The following is a 14,388-nucleotide window of genomic DNA, read 5'->3' on the forward strand; positions in this document are numbered from 1 at the left end:
ACGTGCACGAAGGCATAATACCGATCAATTTGTCCTCTCATCCGCAGACGCCACTTCACTTGTGCACGCACGTGTGCGTCGAAATATATGGCGGATTATGCGCCGCTATATATACGCTGATATCGATTATAACAATGGCGGATGCATTAAAGCCCGTCGTGGACGCGCGGAAACGCGTCTGATAAAATTGGTATCGGCTTGTCGGCCGATATTACTTCCGGGACACTTGGGAAAGTAATTTTAATACCTAATGGGGGAACGCTTAAAATTGATATTTTCCTCGCAATAATCGCGGTCCCCCTTCGCCCGTCATTTTCGTTTTATTCTTTTCCTTTCAGACACCCTTATCACCCTAAGATCTTTTGAATTTCCTCACGCGCTCTTTTCCGCGTCTTACGATCCTCCCTTATTTTCCGTTCTTGCACTTTTTCATAGGCCCCTTTGCTGTTTAGCCCTTTGAGGTAATTATTTTCAAACATCCTCAAGGAAATTGCACTCAACCTCAACAACCAAATAATAATACGTTAATTTCTTTTCTTACGAACAGCAACGAACCACCTAATATTTTCTAAATCGCCAAGCATGTGATTCACGATAGCTATCGTATCTACCCAGCAAAATTCAAAGCTCGAAGCTACAGAGAAAAATTCGCCTAACGACGAACCTCGATCCTTAACTTCGCCGCGCCACAAGATTGAAGTGTATCTCCTCCGTCGCGGTACATAAAACGGAATTTTATCCTCACCCCATCCACGTTACACCTGTTCCTCCTCGTTTTACCTCCCAGGTAGGTGCCATCCGTTATCGCAGCGCCGATGTTCTCGTATAACGAAACGTAAGCGAGCCCCGATGGAATTTATGCGATGATATAATGCGCGGCACACACGATCTCCGGAAACTCGCCAGGTTTAATTTAGTGCCTGTATCTCCGACGCGGAACCGCTTGCTCGCGAAACGGTCTTCCTGTTCGGTAACTACGTCATTTCGGAAATTGACGTCGCGAGATAACCGGTGGGAAAAATAAGAGGCCAACCAGAGCGCCGAGAAATAATGTCATCGGATAGCTTCAGAAAGAAGATCTTGGGGTAGCTTGCGCTCCGCGATTTTTCACCGTCGCCGATGAGAAATCGGCCGATTTATGGCGGTTACCTTGTCCGATGTTCCATAGACCACCGTGAGGGCTCGACGAAGCGATCGTTTGCAACAATAGATGGTAATAAACAATAATCGGGACTGACGATGTACTGTTCTGGGAGAATTTTGTAGCAACGTTGGGGAATATTGATTCTAAATAATGGAAATTTTCTCTGTGGTATAAATATTAACGTAACGAGTAACGTATTTGAGTTGTTGATCTGTGATTTTTGATTTGAGAAAACTCCTAAACGCAACTTAACAAAATGAGAATCGAGTGCTCCCCGTGCCATTGAATCGTTTCTCAGTCTCGTGCAATCGTTTTTCATCGCGGATAACGCGTCCTGCCCAAGGAAGCAAGGATCGACCGTCCCTCAACGAACAATTTTCCCAAGGAAAATCTGCCCGTCCGTAAGATAACCATACCCGATGGATTCTTTGGCTTGCAGGTACCGTCGTTCAACGGATCCTCTTATCTTCGGTACGCGGGATTGGCCGACACGTCGCTATCTTGGCTGGAATTGGCTGTCACGTTGAAACCGACCGCCATGGACGGCGTTATACTTTACAACGGCCACCATAGCGACGCTACCGGAGACTTCATCGCGTTGTACCTCTCCTCCGGACACGTTCAATTCACCTTCGATCTGGGAACGGGACCCGCCACTTTGAGGTAAGTCGATTCCCTTAACCTCCCCCGCGTTCCTAACCTTCCACGACATCACTCCCATCCCCTAAGCGATCGAGTCTCGATACTCGAACCTCGTTCGAAATCCAGGAACGTCCACGGCCCGACCTGTTCCTTTCAATTTCTTCGCTACTCCTTTCGACCAGGTCCTAGACTTTAATTGAATCGTTTGCGCGTCGACGAACGGATATTGTAATTTCATTGGGTACGTGCACGCGATAACTGGGGTGTAAAAGGGAAACGTAGGAGCCCCCGCTCTCGTTCACGTCTGATTAGACGGAGGAGGAAGTGTATTTTCCCGGATTCGGCTTTAACGCGTCCGCGAGGCTAGGCGACAATCCTAAACATACTCTCAACAATGAAATTAACTCCTCAGCTGTTCCCCGAACGAAAATCAAGTAATTGACGTATAAATTGAATAAATTACCAAAGAACACCATTCGTAAATTATCATACCCAACTTTAAGTTTCCATGCAAATCAGATAAAGTAGAGCCAGGTGAAAATGAAGCGAGAAAAGGGTGGAAACGACGTTTATGGAGTTCTGTCTGTACACCCGCGGCGCGGACAAGATCGCATTGATTGCGTCGCTTGTAACGCGGCATAACGAGTTTATGCGCGATGCGATCGATTAACGAAGCACGACGCCCGGTGTCGAAAGAACGCGCCGTATCGTTTAATCCATGCTATCCGCTGGTAACGATGTATCGACGTCGATCGGCCTCATCGCGAATTAAGCCTCTGAATATTCATGACGGAAAATCAGTACGCGCATCCTCCAAGGCACAGGATCCCAGGGGATTGGATCCTGGGAGCTCCATCGGGTCGCTTCATTTTTCGTCGTTTCATTAGGATTACATCCTTTGTTCGTGGAAAATCCGCGCATAGGCTGAGGAACGGGTGAGAATGATCTCATGGAGAGCCTGATGAGCTTTTTCTTTTGGTTTCGTCAACCCGTTATTTTTGGATAAAATTATACTGTTGTAGAAATTAAGGAAGATATAAATCAGAATTCAGTCTTTTGGTTATTTTGATTGTATTAGGTTGTCCCGAAAGTTTCTTTCGCGAATTGCACTCAATTATTTTATGTGGTCGTGTTTATATAAATAGACAATCTAATTTCATAGATATTCATGTTGTAACAGTAATGGAGCAAAATGAATCGTGCACAATTCAGTAATGTAATAACATAAAACATAAACTATTGTGCATTTATTACTTATTAATTATATTATTTCGTCGAAGCGCAGCCCTCCCGGAAAGATCCGTCTGCATAAAAAGGGTGTTTATCGAAGAGGTTCATAAAGTCAGCGCAAACATCGGCCCGGTTTGCTTTCGTATGTAAAACAGAACGATGTTTGATTTTCTCTAACGCGAAAACATACTCCCGACGTCGAGTTGATCGAGATTAATTAACGTGAAATATTTTTCGACCGTACCGTGTCCACGCGGTAAAGTTATAACGGGAAACGCGAAAACCCCTCGCGTTGTAGTAAACGGTAATTTAATTACAGCCTGATCGATACCGGGGAAATTATATTGCGATTGGAAATTAGATTCGTACGCGTTGTACACATTTAATGACGTGTGTTTAGAGTCAATTCGAGCACGTGTATTTTTTTTTTTTTAATTTTGATCCCGACTGGTCGATTAAATAAAATTTTATATTCACGTTGAAGATAATTATGTTTCAGGGAGTTCTTTATTTTATTGGGAACCTAGTATGTTTTACCAGGTTTATGTACCAGTCTTGCAATTCGTCCTCTACATTTATTTAATACTTGCTTCTGCATTACTTTGTATTTGCATTTGCTCAGACACCTGCCTTCATAATTCTTCCAATTAGGGGTGCAAGTGGTCTGTTGGGACCCACTGGCACCCCTATAGCTCGGGTACCTCGGGATTGCTAAACCCGTATTGTAGCTATAATCAAATATATTATAGCTATAGCCCCTGAGGGTACAGAGAAAGAACTCAGCGCGTGGCGAGCAAGTAAACTACTAGGGCCACTGCTTTATGGCCGCATATAACCGTAGACTATAATTGCGATAAAATAAACTCGACCTATTTTCGAAACGGTCAAATTTTGAAACCGTGTTGTAACAAAGAATTTATGGAAAAAAATGAAATAGTTCCCTTCCTCTGGTTTGTGTAAGAGAATTAAGTATAAAAACGTTCACTCCTTACTCTATCCCCATTAAATATTCTTAGGATTCAACATTTTCTGACAGACACCATTTTTAACGCTCTTCTCCATTCCTTCGCGCTTCGTCCCTTAACAACAGGGCTGAAGTTAACATTATCCTGAAGCACCATTTCCCTCACTGTCTGTATACTCTCTCCCACAATCATGAATTCCAATCCTGGTCCATTACACCGCAGTATTTATATTGTCAATTGTTAAGCAGCCTTCCTTACCTCCTGGAAGGATTTCTGGATTTCCCTGTCAGAATTATCCTCATCTTCCGCTACCTTCTGTGTACCAAGTTTCTTCTTGGATAAATACGCGTTCATTACTTACGCCAGCTCGCTCGAAATCTAAGCTAAATCATCTACATCTGCATTTTACATAAATGCAGAAACGACATTAAAATCGAATTGTATATATCTTTGAATTCTTTGTTCGTGTTTTCACTTTTCTGAAACTCCCTAATTCTGTTATATCTTGTGCTCCACGGCTATCGGCAACTCCCCTAACGGAAAACTAAGAATCCACGATTTCTCCTGCCGTTAGGAGTCCGCAGTAACGTTTCATTCTCTTTCAAGGGAAAGTTTTCCCTGCGTCGAGCCTGAGGACCGTTCGATAGACGACTCTCTCACCCCTACGCGATCCCCCAAACGTGGCTGCCTCAGCGAAATATTATCCATGAGCAAACTTCATTCGCATTCACGACGTTTGACCGGAATCACGGCGATGGGACTCCATTCTGGTTGGTTTTTTACCCGCTACAGATTTCCCACAACCCTCGCCCGCGAGGTTTCATTACTGGCTGACTGGGAACGTCACGTTTCATCTTCAACCGTAACCTCGACGCCCCTGACTTTTTTTTCTTTAGCTTAAAAACCGTATTTCCCTCGTGTTTAAGTTACGCGAGACGCAATAAACGCGTATGAATTGAAATATAATTATTTAGACGCGGAGTTTAATTATTCACTTGTTTTCGGTGGTACATTACTAATGTAAATTACTATTGGGAGATTTCGAGATGCAGACGTTGAATAAATTGTAATTTAACGGAATTAAATTGTAATTGCACTTTACATGTGAAACTTAATTACTTCAATTATATTTACTCATTTGTTTATGTAGTTTAGCAGGTCTCGAGATACGCAATCAAAAATACGATTCTTATTATGTATTGAATTGTACTTGGAAGGATTTTCCAACTTGAAAATTCGTCAACAAAATCGTCTATACGATGTTGCTTCTGTGATCGAACTGAAATTCATGCAGTCGAAGGGTGACATTATTGATCGATGTTGCAGAAGCGAGAAACCAGTACGTATTGGCGATTGGGTCGAGGTGCGAGTCTCGAGAACCGGACGTCTGGCGTCCCTGGAGGTGGAGGACGATCCTCCCCAGGAAATCCTGGCACCAGGAGCTTTCACGCAACTGTCTCTACCGCTCAATCTTTACTTGGGCGGTGCACCGTCCACGGACATGTACTCGCCCAAGATGAAAACGACAGCCAGCTTCGTTGGATGCGTTCAAACCGTCATTCTAAATCGTCGCGAGGTAAGGAGCAACAGCGACGTCTCGTTAAAATACTCGCGATATAATAAAAATAAAAAAATTGTAGAAGAGTTGAAATAACACGTCTTACGTTAAGGTGATTAACATTTAGAACATTTAGAAATTCTCTAATCGAACAAGATAATTTCCCTCGAAACGAGATGCGATTCCATTGGTTATTTTTCTTTCTGCTACGAGCAACCATCTGGATTCCCCGATGGCCACAGGAATAATCGAGCGTGTACCGAAAGCTCACGTTCGAGAGGCAAAAATATTTATTAACGTTCCGGATGGTTCCAATTCGGAGGAAATTATCTTGCACAACGAACGGGGATAAATATTTTTACTGGCATTAGACCGTATGAATGCACGCATTGCGAGCTTCAAACTCTTTTTCTTTCGGAGTTAAATCCCCTTCGAGGACCTCCGGCTGCAAGTTTCGCTTTTATTGCACCGAAGTGCACCGACTTGGATTTCCCTTTGTCGCGGAGGAACTATTGTCTACTTATAAATTCGCGGAATACGCTGGCAGTATTATTATAAATTCAACGTAATGCTTGGAAACTTGGTGCTGCGCTCTCGTAAGAGGGTTAATTCTCAATAATTGATCGCGGATGATGAAGAATTAATTACACAGTGGAGATCGATGTGGTCCGATGTAAGGATTGATTTTTGAAAAATCTTTGAAGAATATAAATATAGGTTTAACCTAGTATGACATAAAAATGTTGTTGGAGTCAATTCGACTTTTTACCTGGGTATCGCTACGAGAGAAACCACTCGAAACCATAAGCTACACAAATCCAACCACAGATTAAAAATTTCCCTTAATTCCTAGTGGAGGGAGCACGACCTTGAGCAGTGAATTTTCTCAGCCTAGATTTCCCCGTCAGTTTCCACGATTTTATCAATTCCACGCACATCGAGATGCAATTCTCATTTTGTTCGAGCAGATTCTCAAACGCGTTGGTTTTCTGCATGCAGATCGGAATTCTCGCCGAGGCTCTGGGCGGAGTGAACGTAGGGAATTGCGGACACGCGTGCGAGGCAAGGCCCTGCGGAGACGCGGAATGTCGTCCGCTACGAGACAGATTCACGTGTCGGTGCAGACCCGGCATGCCTCATCCGTGTCCAGCACCGGACGACAACACGATCCTCGGTGCCTCACCAGTGAAATCAATTGTGGGGACGCGATACGAGAGATCCGTGCCGAGCTTCTCCGGAAGCGAGAGCTACCTACACTACAACGACGCTGACACGATGAAGAGGTAACCACGAAAGAGTTCAGCATTTTTTTTTAAATATATGTATGACACGTACGATATTATTTTACATATATTATTAACCTCGGATTGAAGTGATTATTGACCCCCTTAAAAGAAATAAAAATTACGTATAGTCTTGAAAGATGAGTGTATAGTAAATGAGTATGCTATACTACAAATAAAAAAAAAAATAAAAAAAAAACCTTACGAATCTAAAGGAAACAAAAATCCAAAAGATCCCCCAAATATTGAAAAGTAACACTCCAGATTATAATACCGCCTCGAAACCAATAAAAATCACTGCTACACCTCTTCTTTTCTTAATAAAATACCTTCTGTCCATTTTCGCCAAATCCAATCTTCCTCCCGCAGGATAATAAGCTACAGAGTGGACATCAATATGAGATTCCGGGCGAGCAGCAGTAACGGTCTGCTGCTTTGGAGCGGCCGACAAGCGGATCCGCAGGAACAAAGGGACAAGAACGACGACTTTCTTGCCCTGGGCTTGGATCGCGGTTACCTGACTCTAGCTTATAACCTGGGCTCCGGCGAGGCCGTTCTGCGGTACAATTTAACGAGACTGGACGATGATCTATGGCACCGCGTTCGGGCAGTTAGGTAACCGCGTTAGAAACTCGCCCGCGGGCTCGTAACCGTTGCATCGGCAAGTTTAAATTCGATCAACGGTTTTTAATCGCGTCCCGATGTCCTGAAGTTGACCGATGTGTCTTTAGGAACGAACAGTGGGCGTCGTTGGTGGTCGACAGCGGCACGGGAGTCTCGGCGTCGTCGCCAGGACAGCTGAGACAGCTCAACACCGACACGGGCCTTTACGTTGGTGAGTGTGACACTTTAACGCGATTGCATCACCTCGTGCACTCCCATTAGTGCATTAGTTCAATGGAGAAGCTGTTGGGGAAAGTCTGTGTACAACGTATACGTTGCAACACTGTGAGTGGTAGAGGAGTTTAAGGATTTTTTGTGTAGCGTGTTATATGGAAGTTGAGAGTTTGGAGAGGATTGAGAGGACGAATAGTAGAGGAGTTTCAATGATTTTTTTAGTACTGAATTATATAGAGGTTGAGAGTTTGATATACGTATAAGAGATGAGTAGTGGAAGAGTTCTAATCATTTTTTGAGTACTCTCCGAAGATCGAGAGTTTGATATACAAAAGATTTTTCAAGAGAAGGAAGGAAACTGCGTTACGTAAACCTCCTCCGCGTGCAGTCCAGACCCCCCTTTGGAACATTCTTTCAATCTCCCGTACATACCTTGGATATTCCCATAGGTGGTGCGCCAGACATCGTGAGGACAACAGGGGGCAAATACGTGAAGGGGATCGTCGGTTGCATCAGCGACTTAGTTCTGGACTCTGACTTCTCCGTCGCGCTGCTATCACCTGCACAGGCGACAAACACTCACTCGTGCATCCCCTGAAAGACATCCGTGCCGTCCGAGATTAGGTGGTTGGGTCCACGCGCGCACACGCTGGACCAACGCTAGGATATGAAAATATACATCACGATGAATCGCTGGCGAGGCCAGGACAACGACGATGCAGCGTTCAAAGTGGAACCTCGAGAGAGAGAGAGAAAAAAAAATAAATAAATAAAACGCCTTGAACGCTTCGTCACATCGGCGTGCGATTTGTACACCCCGATCACAAACACACACGGTTCATCACTTTTTGTACAGACTCATCCAACGACGAAACCCTCTCCGAGAAGGGGATAAATTAAAAAGGAAAAATGGAAAAAAAAAGAGAAAAAAAAAAGTAACGATACGAAGACAGAAAAAATGGTTAACGGAGGGACGAAACGAGGATGTCTCGTTGGATTAGCGGTCAACTTGTAAATATTAACGAAAGGTAAAACGGCGGTGTTTTCGGAGATCTCTGTCGGTCGCATCGCGACGTATTTCCGTTCTGCGACAACTTCCTGTCCGCGACCTTCGCGATCGAAGGATCGACCACATCGAAACACCAAGTTCTCACAGCGAAGGAAAATGAAAACGAGAAGAAGGAAGGTTCTGTTCCGCTTATCATCCGCCCACCCCCTCGAGTTTTGCGTTACTTCGTGTCGCGACGAATTCAAACGATTGTTTTGCGAGCCCCGAGCGGTTCTTTGAATTCTGTTCCGAGTTCCTACGGGCTGGACGGAAGTTGTCACGCGTGGAACGGTTCTCTCTAGTCAGTCACGACCGTCTCTGGCCGGATTAAGAACTCGACGGGGCGAGTCTCGAGGACCGTCCTCGGCCTAATAAGATTAAAGTAGAAAAGTGCACACAACCCCTCCGCGTCAATTTTTATTACGCCCTTCGAGTGGACGGAGAAGCCTTCGATTGCATCGGGATTCAACCTCAGCGAAAAGCAAATTCAATGGAGTCATCTAACCCTTTCGATCACGTACAAGGACGGATTCGTTACTGTTCGAAAAAATCTGTGATGGGAGTCTAAACACGAACACTTGTTTCGAAATTTTTAACAGAACTATAATACCAAACAATTAAATCTGATTATTCTATAACGAATTACGTTGTAACACTTCGTTTGTAATTTATATTACGTGACAACGTAAACAAAAATTCTGTATCGAAAGGATTAAATGTGTCCAAGCACTCGATGGCACCGCTAGATTGCGTACAGTCGAAGGTGGTGTTTCTCAAACTCTGGTCCAAGGACCTCTAAAGGATCTAAGGTAACGGAAGATCAATTTTTGTTATCGTTCAAAAGCCAAGCAAAACAAATTGTGTAATTCCGTAACAAGAATTCCAAATATTCTTATATATTACATATTCTCAGAAATATTTTTCAATTGTGCGTTAATAAAATAATTTGATCAGGTCCTCGCTAGGTAGTTGAAGAAACACTGGTCCAAGGGTTCACTTTATTTTCACGATACGTGTGTTGTACATACGGCTGCACGTCTCTCTGGCACCGTTTCATTTAGCACGTTCCGAGCGCAGGAGCCTCCGAACCCTCGGATAAAGAGGATCGTGTAGAATCGAGCGGAGAAATTAAATCAATTACGAAAGGTACAAGAAGGACCAAAAGCAATTGACATCGTCACCGATGCGAAAGTAGTTGGAATCCCCCCCGCGATCAAGCCACTGTACGTGGAGAAAGTATCTTTTTGCTCGACGGGTATTAACTCGCTGATGCTATCGACTTTCCATCGACTACACGAGAAATTATAACGCTCTGGTTGATGAAAAGGATCATCCATCTTTTCGATAAAAGGGCACCATAGATGGGCAAAATTTTATTCGAATGATAGACGAATAAAGACACAATAAAATAAATATATTCAGATATGCCTATATTCTTTTAACGTGGTATAATTTAATACGGTCAGGAGGCATCAGAAAATTCTAAATCTTTCGTGCATCCTTTTAAATATTGATAGCAATTAGAAATTGGCGATCAGGAATTATTTATAGCGTTCAGAATCTCACCCATCTCTGAGTCCTCGACTATCATCGCGCACGAGGGGAAGTCCACAGCGTAGCGAGTCCTCGAGCGCGTGTTCTCCGTTGTTAGCGCGCATGTGCGTCCGTTTCCTGCGCATTTGGCGCCTCGAGCGAACCGTGTCGCCCCATCGACGGGCATAACTCTCACCTACGCAGAAATTTAGTTAATCAATCCTTTAACAACGATTAAAATTCGTATCTTAGAATGAAATATTTCAAATTTAATTGTCCGATCGAACAAACCGTTTAATGTAATTTAATGAAAAGGACGAAAGGTAACGGAGAGGATCGTGGCTACCGATGGCAAGATAAAAACATTCTCTATGTACGGATTTTTATAAATTCTCGTTGCTTTTGCGTCCGAATCGACGAAATACACGGAGTTTGGAAGAGGACACGGCGCGCGCGCGCGTTCCCGTGCTTACGAAATCACCACTAATGCTTCGTAACCGTAAGTACTTCCTGCAAAATCGGGCAGCGTGCACGCTCCTCGAAAACGTTTCCGCTTATGAAGCACGAGCCGCACGTTCGTAATGGTTGAATATCTGTATAAAAAGAAAAAGAAAAAAAAACTAGCTACTTAATTACGGAGATATCCCTGCATATTTTCTTAACTTGGTAGGGCTTTTTCAAGCGGTCCTGAACGAACGGATCCGGCACGCGTTAAAGCACCCGGCACAACTCGAGCCACGATAACGCATAGACGACCAAGGAATTCGTAATTCAGAATTTGTTATAGTAAATCGGAATGGGGCTTTTTAGGGGATCGAGGAAGACCTTGGTCACTCTCAGCGGCTCCTCGTTTCATCCTACGTCGTTTCATCGATTACATTTCTCCTTTTTTTTTTTGTATTATTAATAACTACTCCCGTTACGCGCCTGTCTGTCTGAAATTACATCTCACCCTGTCTGACTAGAATATTTATCTCTCAAAGAACTCCCCCACGAAAACAGAAAAGTCGAAGTCATCTACAAGGGTCATTTAGCAGACCTTAGGGCCCGTCTTGGACGTGAGCCTTGTCATCGTTGAAACAGTTTCAAATCGCGTCGCGTCCAAGGCAAAATCTGCTGAATAACCCTCGCTGATGTATCGTTCTTTGTACAAACACTATTAGTATGCGTTATGCGTCCAGCTCTGTGATCATAAGGGCGCACAGGACGAACATAAATCCATTCGAGGCTTGGTTGTGCCAGGTGGATTAAAAGGAGCGGATCGGGATCAGTCAGAGCCAGGTCAATACGTATACACGTCATATCGTAAAGGAGGGCGAGACGAAGCGTAAGAAGAGATGTGGATTAACGAATAGGGGTTTAAGATGTAAAACTTTAGTTACTCCGTTGTACGTGAATGATTTGAACGGACGATCGAACCCGAACACATCATGAGAAAAGCAATCGGCTGTAGTCAATTTTGTACGAATGTTATTTTCTTGAAATTATATAATGAAAATATCAAAGATGAATGGTAGTTACGTAGCAAGTACAATATATAATGTAAACGATTCAACGTGAAGTCTAGCGATGTAAAGACGGATGTATACGAGGCAGATAACTTTAGACTGTCTCGTGGGCACTCTCCCTGTTTCGTACTGTTACTGTGCACAATTCTTTCGCAACGTGTGTACATACCAACCTCCGTGCGACTTTTCGAGCTTGCATACGTGCAACTTTCAGTGAGGATCATTTGTTTTGCACAGAGTGCTGTCGTGCACGTTCTTTTTACGACGTTATAAACCGACGTTTATAAAATGTGCACTTTATCTTTCCGTTTCGATGTCGTGCTCAATTGTTTGCATCTCCCGATCACCTGTTCACGCTGGATATAAGGTTCCTCAACGATTTCTGCTGTTAACGCGTAGCAACAAATGATGACTCAACATTGTCGACGATTGATTTCGATAAATACAGAGAAATTTACCTAAGCGATACATCGTTCTAAATCGTCGTCAGGAAATTTTCAACTAACTCGTGTGTTTTATTCGATCTCAAAAATGTTAATTTTGAAAAATATTCGAATGCGTTTCACCGCGATATCGTTTAGTTTTAGCGATAAAATCTGGGCTTGTGCGGGTCCCGGTCGGGACGGGAATTCCTCCCGGGATCGGGATGGAATTCCAAGAATTTCAGAATCCCGAATACATCCGGGATTCCCGTGAATTTCCGGGATCCCGAAACCGTTCGGGATTCCCGAGAATTTAGAGATCCCGTAAATGTTCGGGATTCCCGGGAATTTCGAAATCCCGTACATTCGGATTGCTGAAATTTTCAAGAATAACAACACTTTCGGAAATCCCAGATATTATTCTATATCCCGAACATTTTCGAGATCCCGTACATTCTCGGGAATCCCCCACACCCCTAATAAAATCGCGTCTGCCTTTGCCTTTTAAGTTACTCGGACGGATATGTAAACCGAGGGTAAACGAGTGCATGATCGAGTATCGAACGTCGCTCTGTCTGCCTCGCTTGGCACGTTTCTCTCGACCAGTTTGAAGGAAAGCGGATAATTGTTTTCGCGATCAACGCATACGTTGCAAAAACGACCAAAAACGGTTGTCGATCAGCATAAAGGTCGATTCGGATTATACGACACGGACCGTCACGTTCCGGCAACGACACGTACCGGCACCGACACGACAAAGCATTAAAACACGCATTTTAATGGAACTATTCACACTTAACAGACACCGATCTAAACGTTCCGTCAACGGGAATAGTGTGAACAGCCCATTAAAACGCGTGTTTTAATGTTTTGTCGTGTCGGTGTCGGTACGTGTCGTTTGCGGGAACGTGACGGTTCGTGTCGTATAGTCTGAATCGACTTTGAGTCGTACAAAATGCCTGAATACCCCGCGACGATTACAGCGAATCCGAATAAGGGTGAAGCGAATCGTATACTCGCGCACACGTCCTTACCACCACCACCACCACCCCCCCTGCCCCATTTTCAAACCAAAAACGAACAAAAAAAATTGAATCGCTGGATGTTAAAGAAACCTTGGACAAAAGAGCGAGAAAAAAAGGGAACGCTATATTGAAAACGAAAAAAAAAAAATATCATACATATTAATATATAATAGATATTATATTATTACTGAATATTATATTAATATATGATGCTATATATTAAATATTTCTATTATGTCCGTCTGCAAAGTCTATTAGAAGAGTCTATCCTGTCAACCTATTCTTGCGACCCATGTGAGTCTCCTCGAATATATATGTATATACATATATGTAAGTGTATGTATGCATGTATGTATGCATATAGAGTGGTCGAAACATGATTTTTTTCATATTTCGATGCTGCATAACAAAATGAAAACGGGAAGAAAAAGAACCGTACGAGCACACATCAATGAACGAGGCGAATGCGAACAGTTCCCCAACGCTCCAACCTCGGATGAATCAATTATTCGTGTAGATCGTTCGATGATTAATCGCGCGATGGAGCTTATCGGATCCGATGGTATCACGCGACCGTGCACAGGAAATTCTTTTATTAGAATCGTGCCCACCGAAATACTTCATTTGGGAATTATTTTTTTTTTTTTTTAAATTATCTCCGAACATATCTTTCGCTATTTGTAAGATTTCATTATCGGTACAGTTTGCGTTCCCTGACCGAAACGAGGAAACGTTTCGAGAAGCTCCGTTTCGATGTGAAGCTTGGACGATCGTTTATAAATCAAACAAATGGTAGAATCAAATTCAGACGTGTCTGTGAACTGAATCTGCCTCCGATTCTTTCTAAAATTTTGTTTCGGATGTAAACCAAAACGTTCGGACGTCGATGAAATACTTGTTATCGGTTTTGTTATAAATTTATCGAAATGTTCAGTTTCACCGAATAAAATGGAAATTATGGAATCACGAAGAGCTTACTTGTAACGAGACTCTCTCGAGGGACACGTTTGTCATTAAAAAAAACACACGATTCTAAATTAGTCTATTTCTTAAATCCAGCGCCGCGCGATGCAATAATTTAACGAGTTGTGTATGTATATGTTGGAGCACGCAGTGGTATAAATTCATATGAGCAAATGTGTGTGTCTCAGCCCATGTTGTCGAAGCATCAATAAAAAAAGAGATTTTGTAAA

The 14,388-nt window shown here is 43.2% G+C and overlaps 1 protein-coding gene and 1 long non-coding RNA gene across 6 annotated transcripts in view; one reads left to right on the forward strand and one right to left on the reverse strand.

Moving 5' to 3' along the window:
• The window catches only part of LOC128879985 (pikachurin-like), a 161,032-nt gene extending 146,809 nt beyond the window's left edge, over positions 1 to 14,223 (forward strand). For all 3 annotated transcript variants that reach the window (XM_054129583.1, XM_054129585.1, XM_054129584.1), the window contains exons 10-15: positions 1,584 to 1,807; positions 5,308 to 5,557; positions 6,539 to 6,822; positions 7,192 to 7,437; positions 7,554 to 7,657; positions 8,109 to 14,223. In XM_054129583.1, the coding sequence (XP_053985558.1) occupies positions 1,584 to 1,807; positions 5,308 to 5,557; positions 6,539 to 6,822; positions 7,192 to 7,437; positions 7,554 to 7,657; positions 8,109 to 8,257 (1,257 nt within the window). In that variant the 3' untranslated portion in view covers positions 8,258 to 14,223. The remainder of the gene's footprint in view (positions 1 to 1,583; positions 1,808 to 5,307; positions 5,558 to 6,538; positions 6,823 to 7,191; positions 7,438 to 7,553; positions 7,658 to 8,108) is intronic.
• The window catches only part of LOC128879990 (uncharacterized), a 56,132-nt gene that overhangs the window by 40,561 nt on the left and 1,183 nt on the right, over positions 1 to 14,388 (reverse strand). For 2 of the 3 annotated variants that reach the window (XR_008457726.1, XR_008457725.1), the window contains exons 4-5: positions 10,274 to 10,436; positions 8,092 to 8,319 (exon numbers count right to left, since the gene is read on the reverse strand). This is a non-coding gene — a long non-coding RNA (uncharacterized LOC128879990). Of the gene's footprint in view, positions 1 to 8,091; positions 8,320 to 8,675; positions 10,437 to 14,388 lie in introns of those variants that run through there. The other variant, XR_008457724.1, reaches the window with a different exon arrangement.

Source organism: Hylaeus volcanicus, chromosome 7 (genome assembly GCF_026283585.1).
Source record: "Hylaeus volcanicus isolate JK05 chromosome 7, UHH_iyHylVolc1.0_haploid, whole genome shotgun sequence".
Classification (NCBI taxonomy): domain Eukaryota; kingdom Metazoa; phylum Arthropoda; class Insecta; order Hymenoptera; family Colletidae; genus Hylaeus; species Hylaeus volcanicus.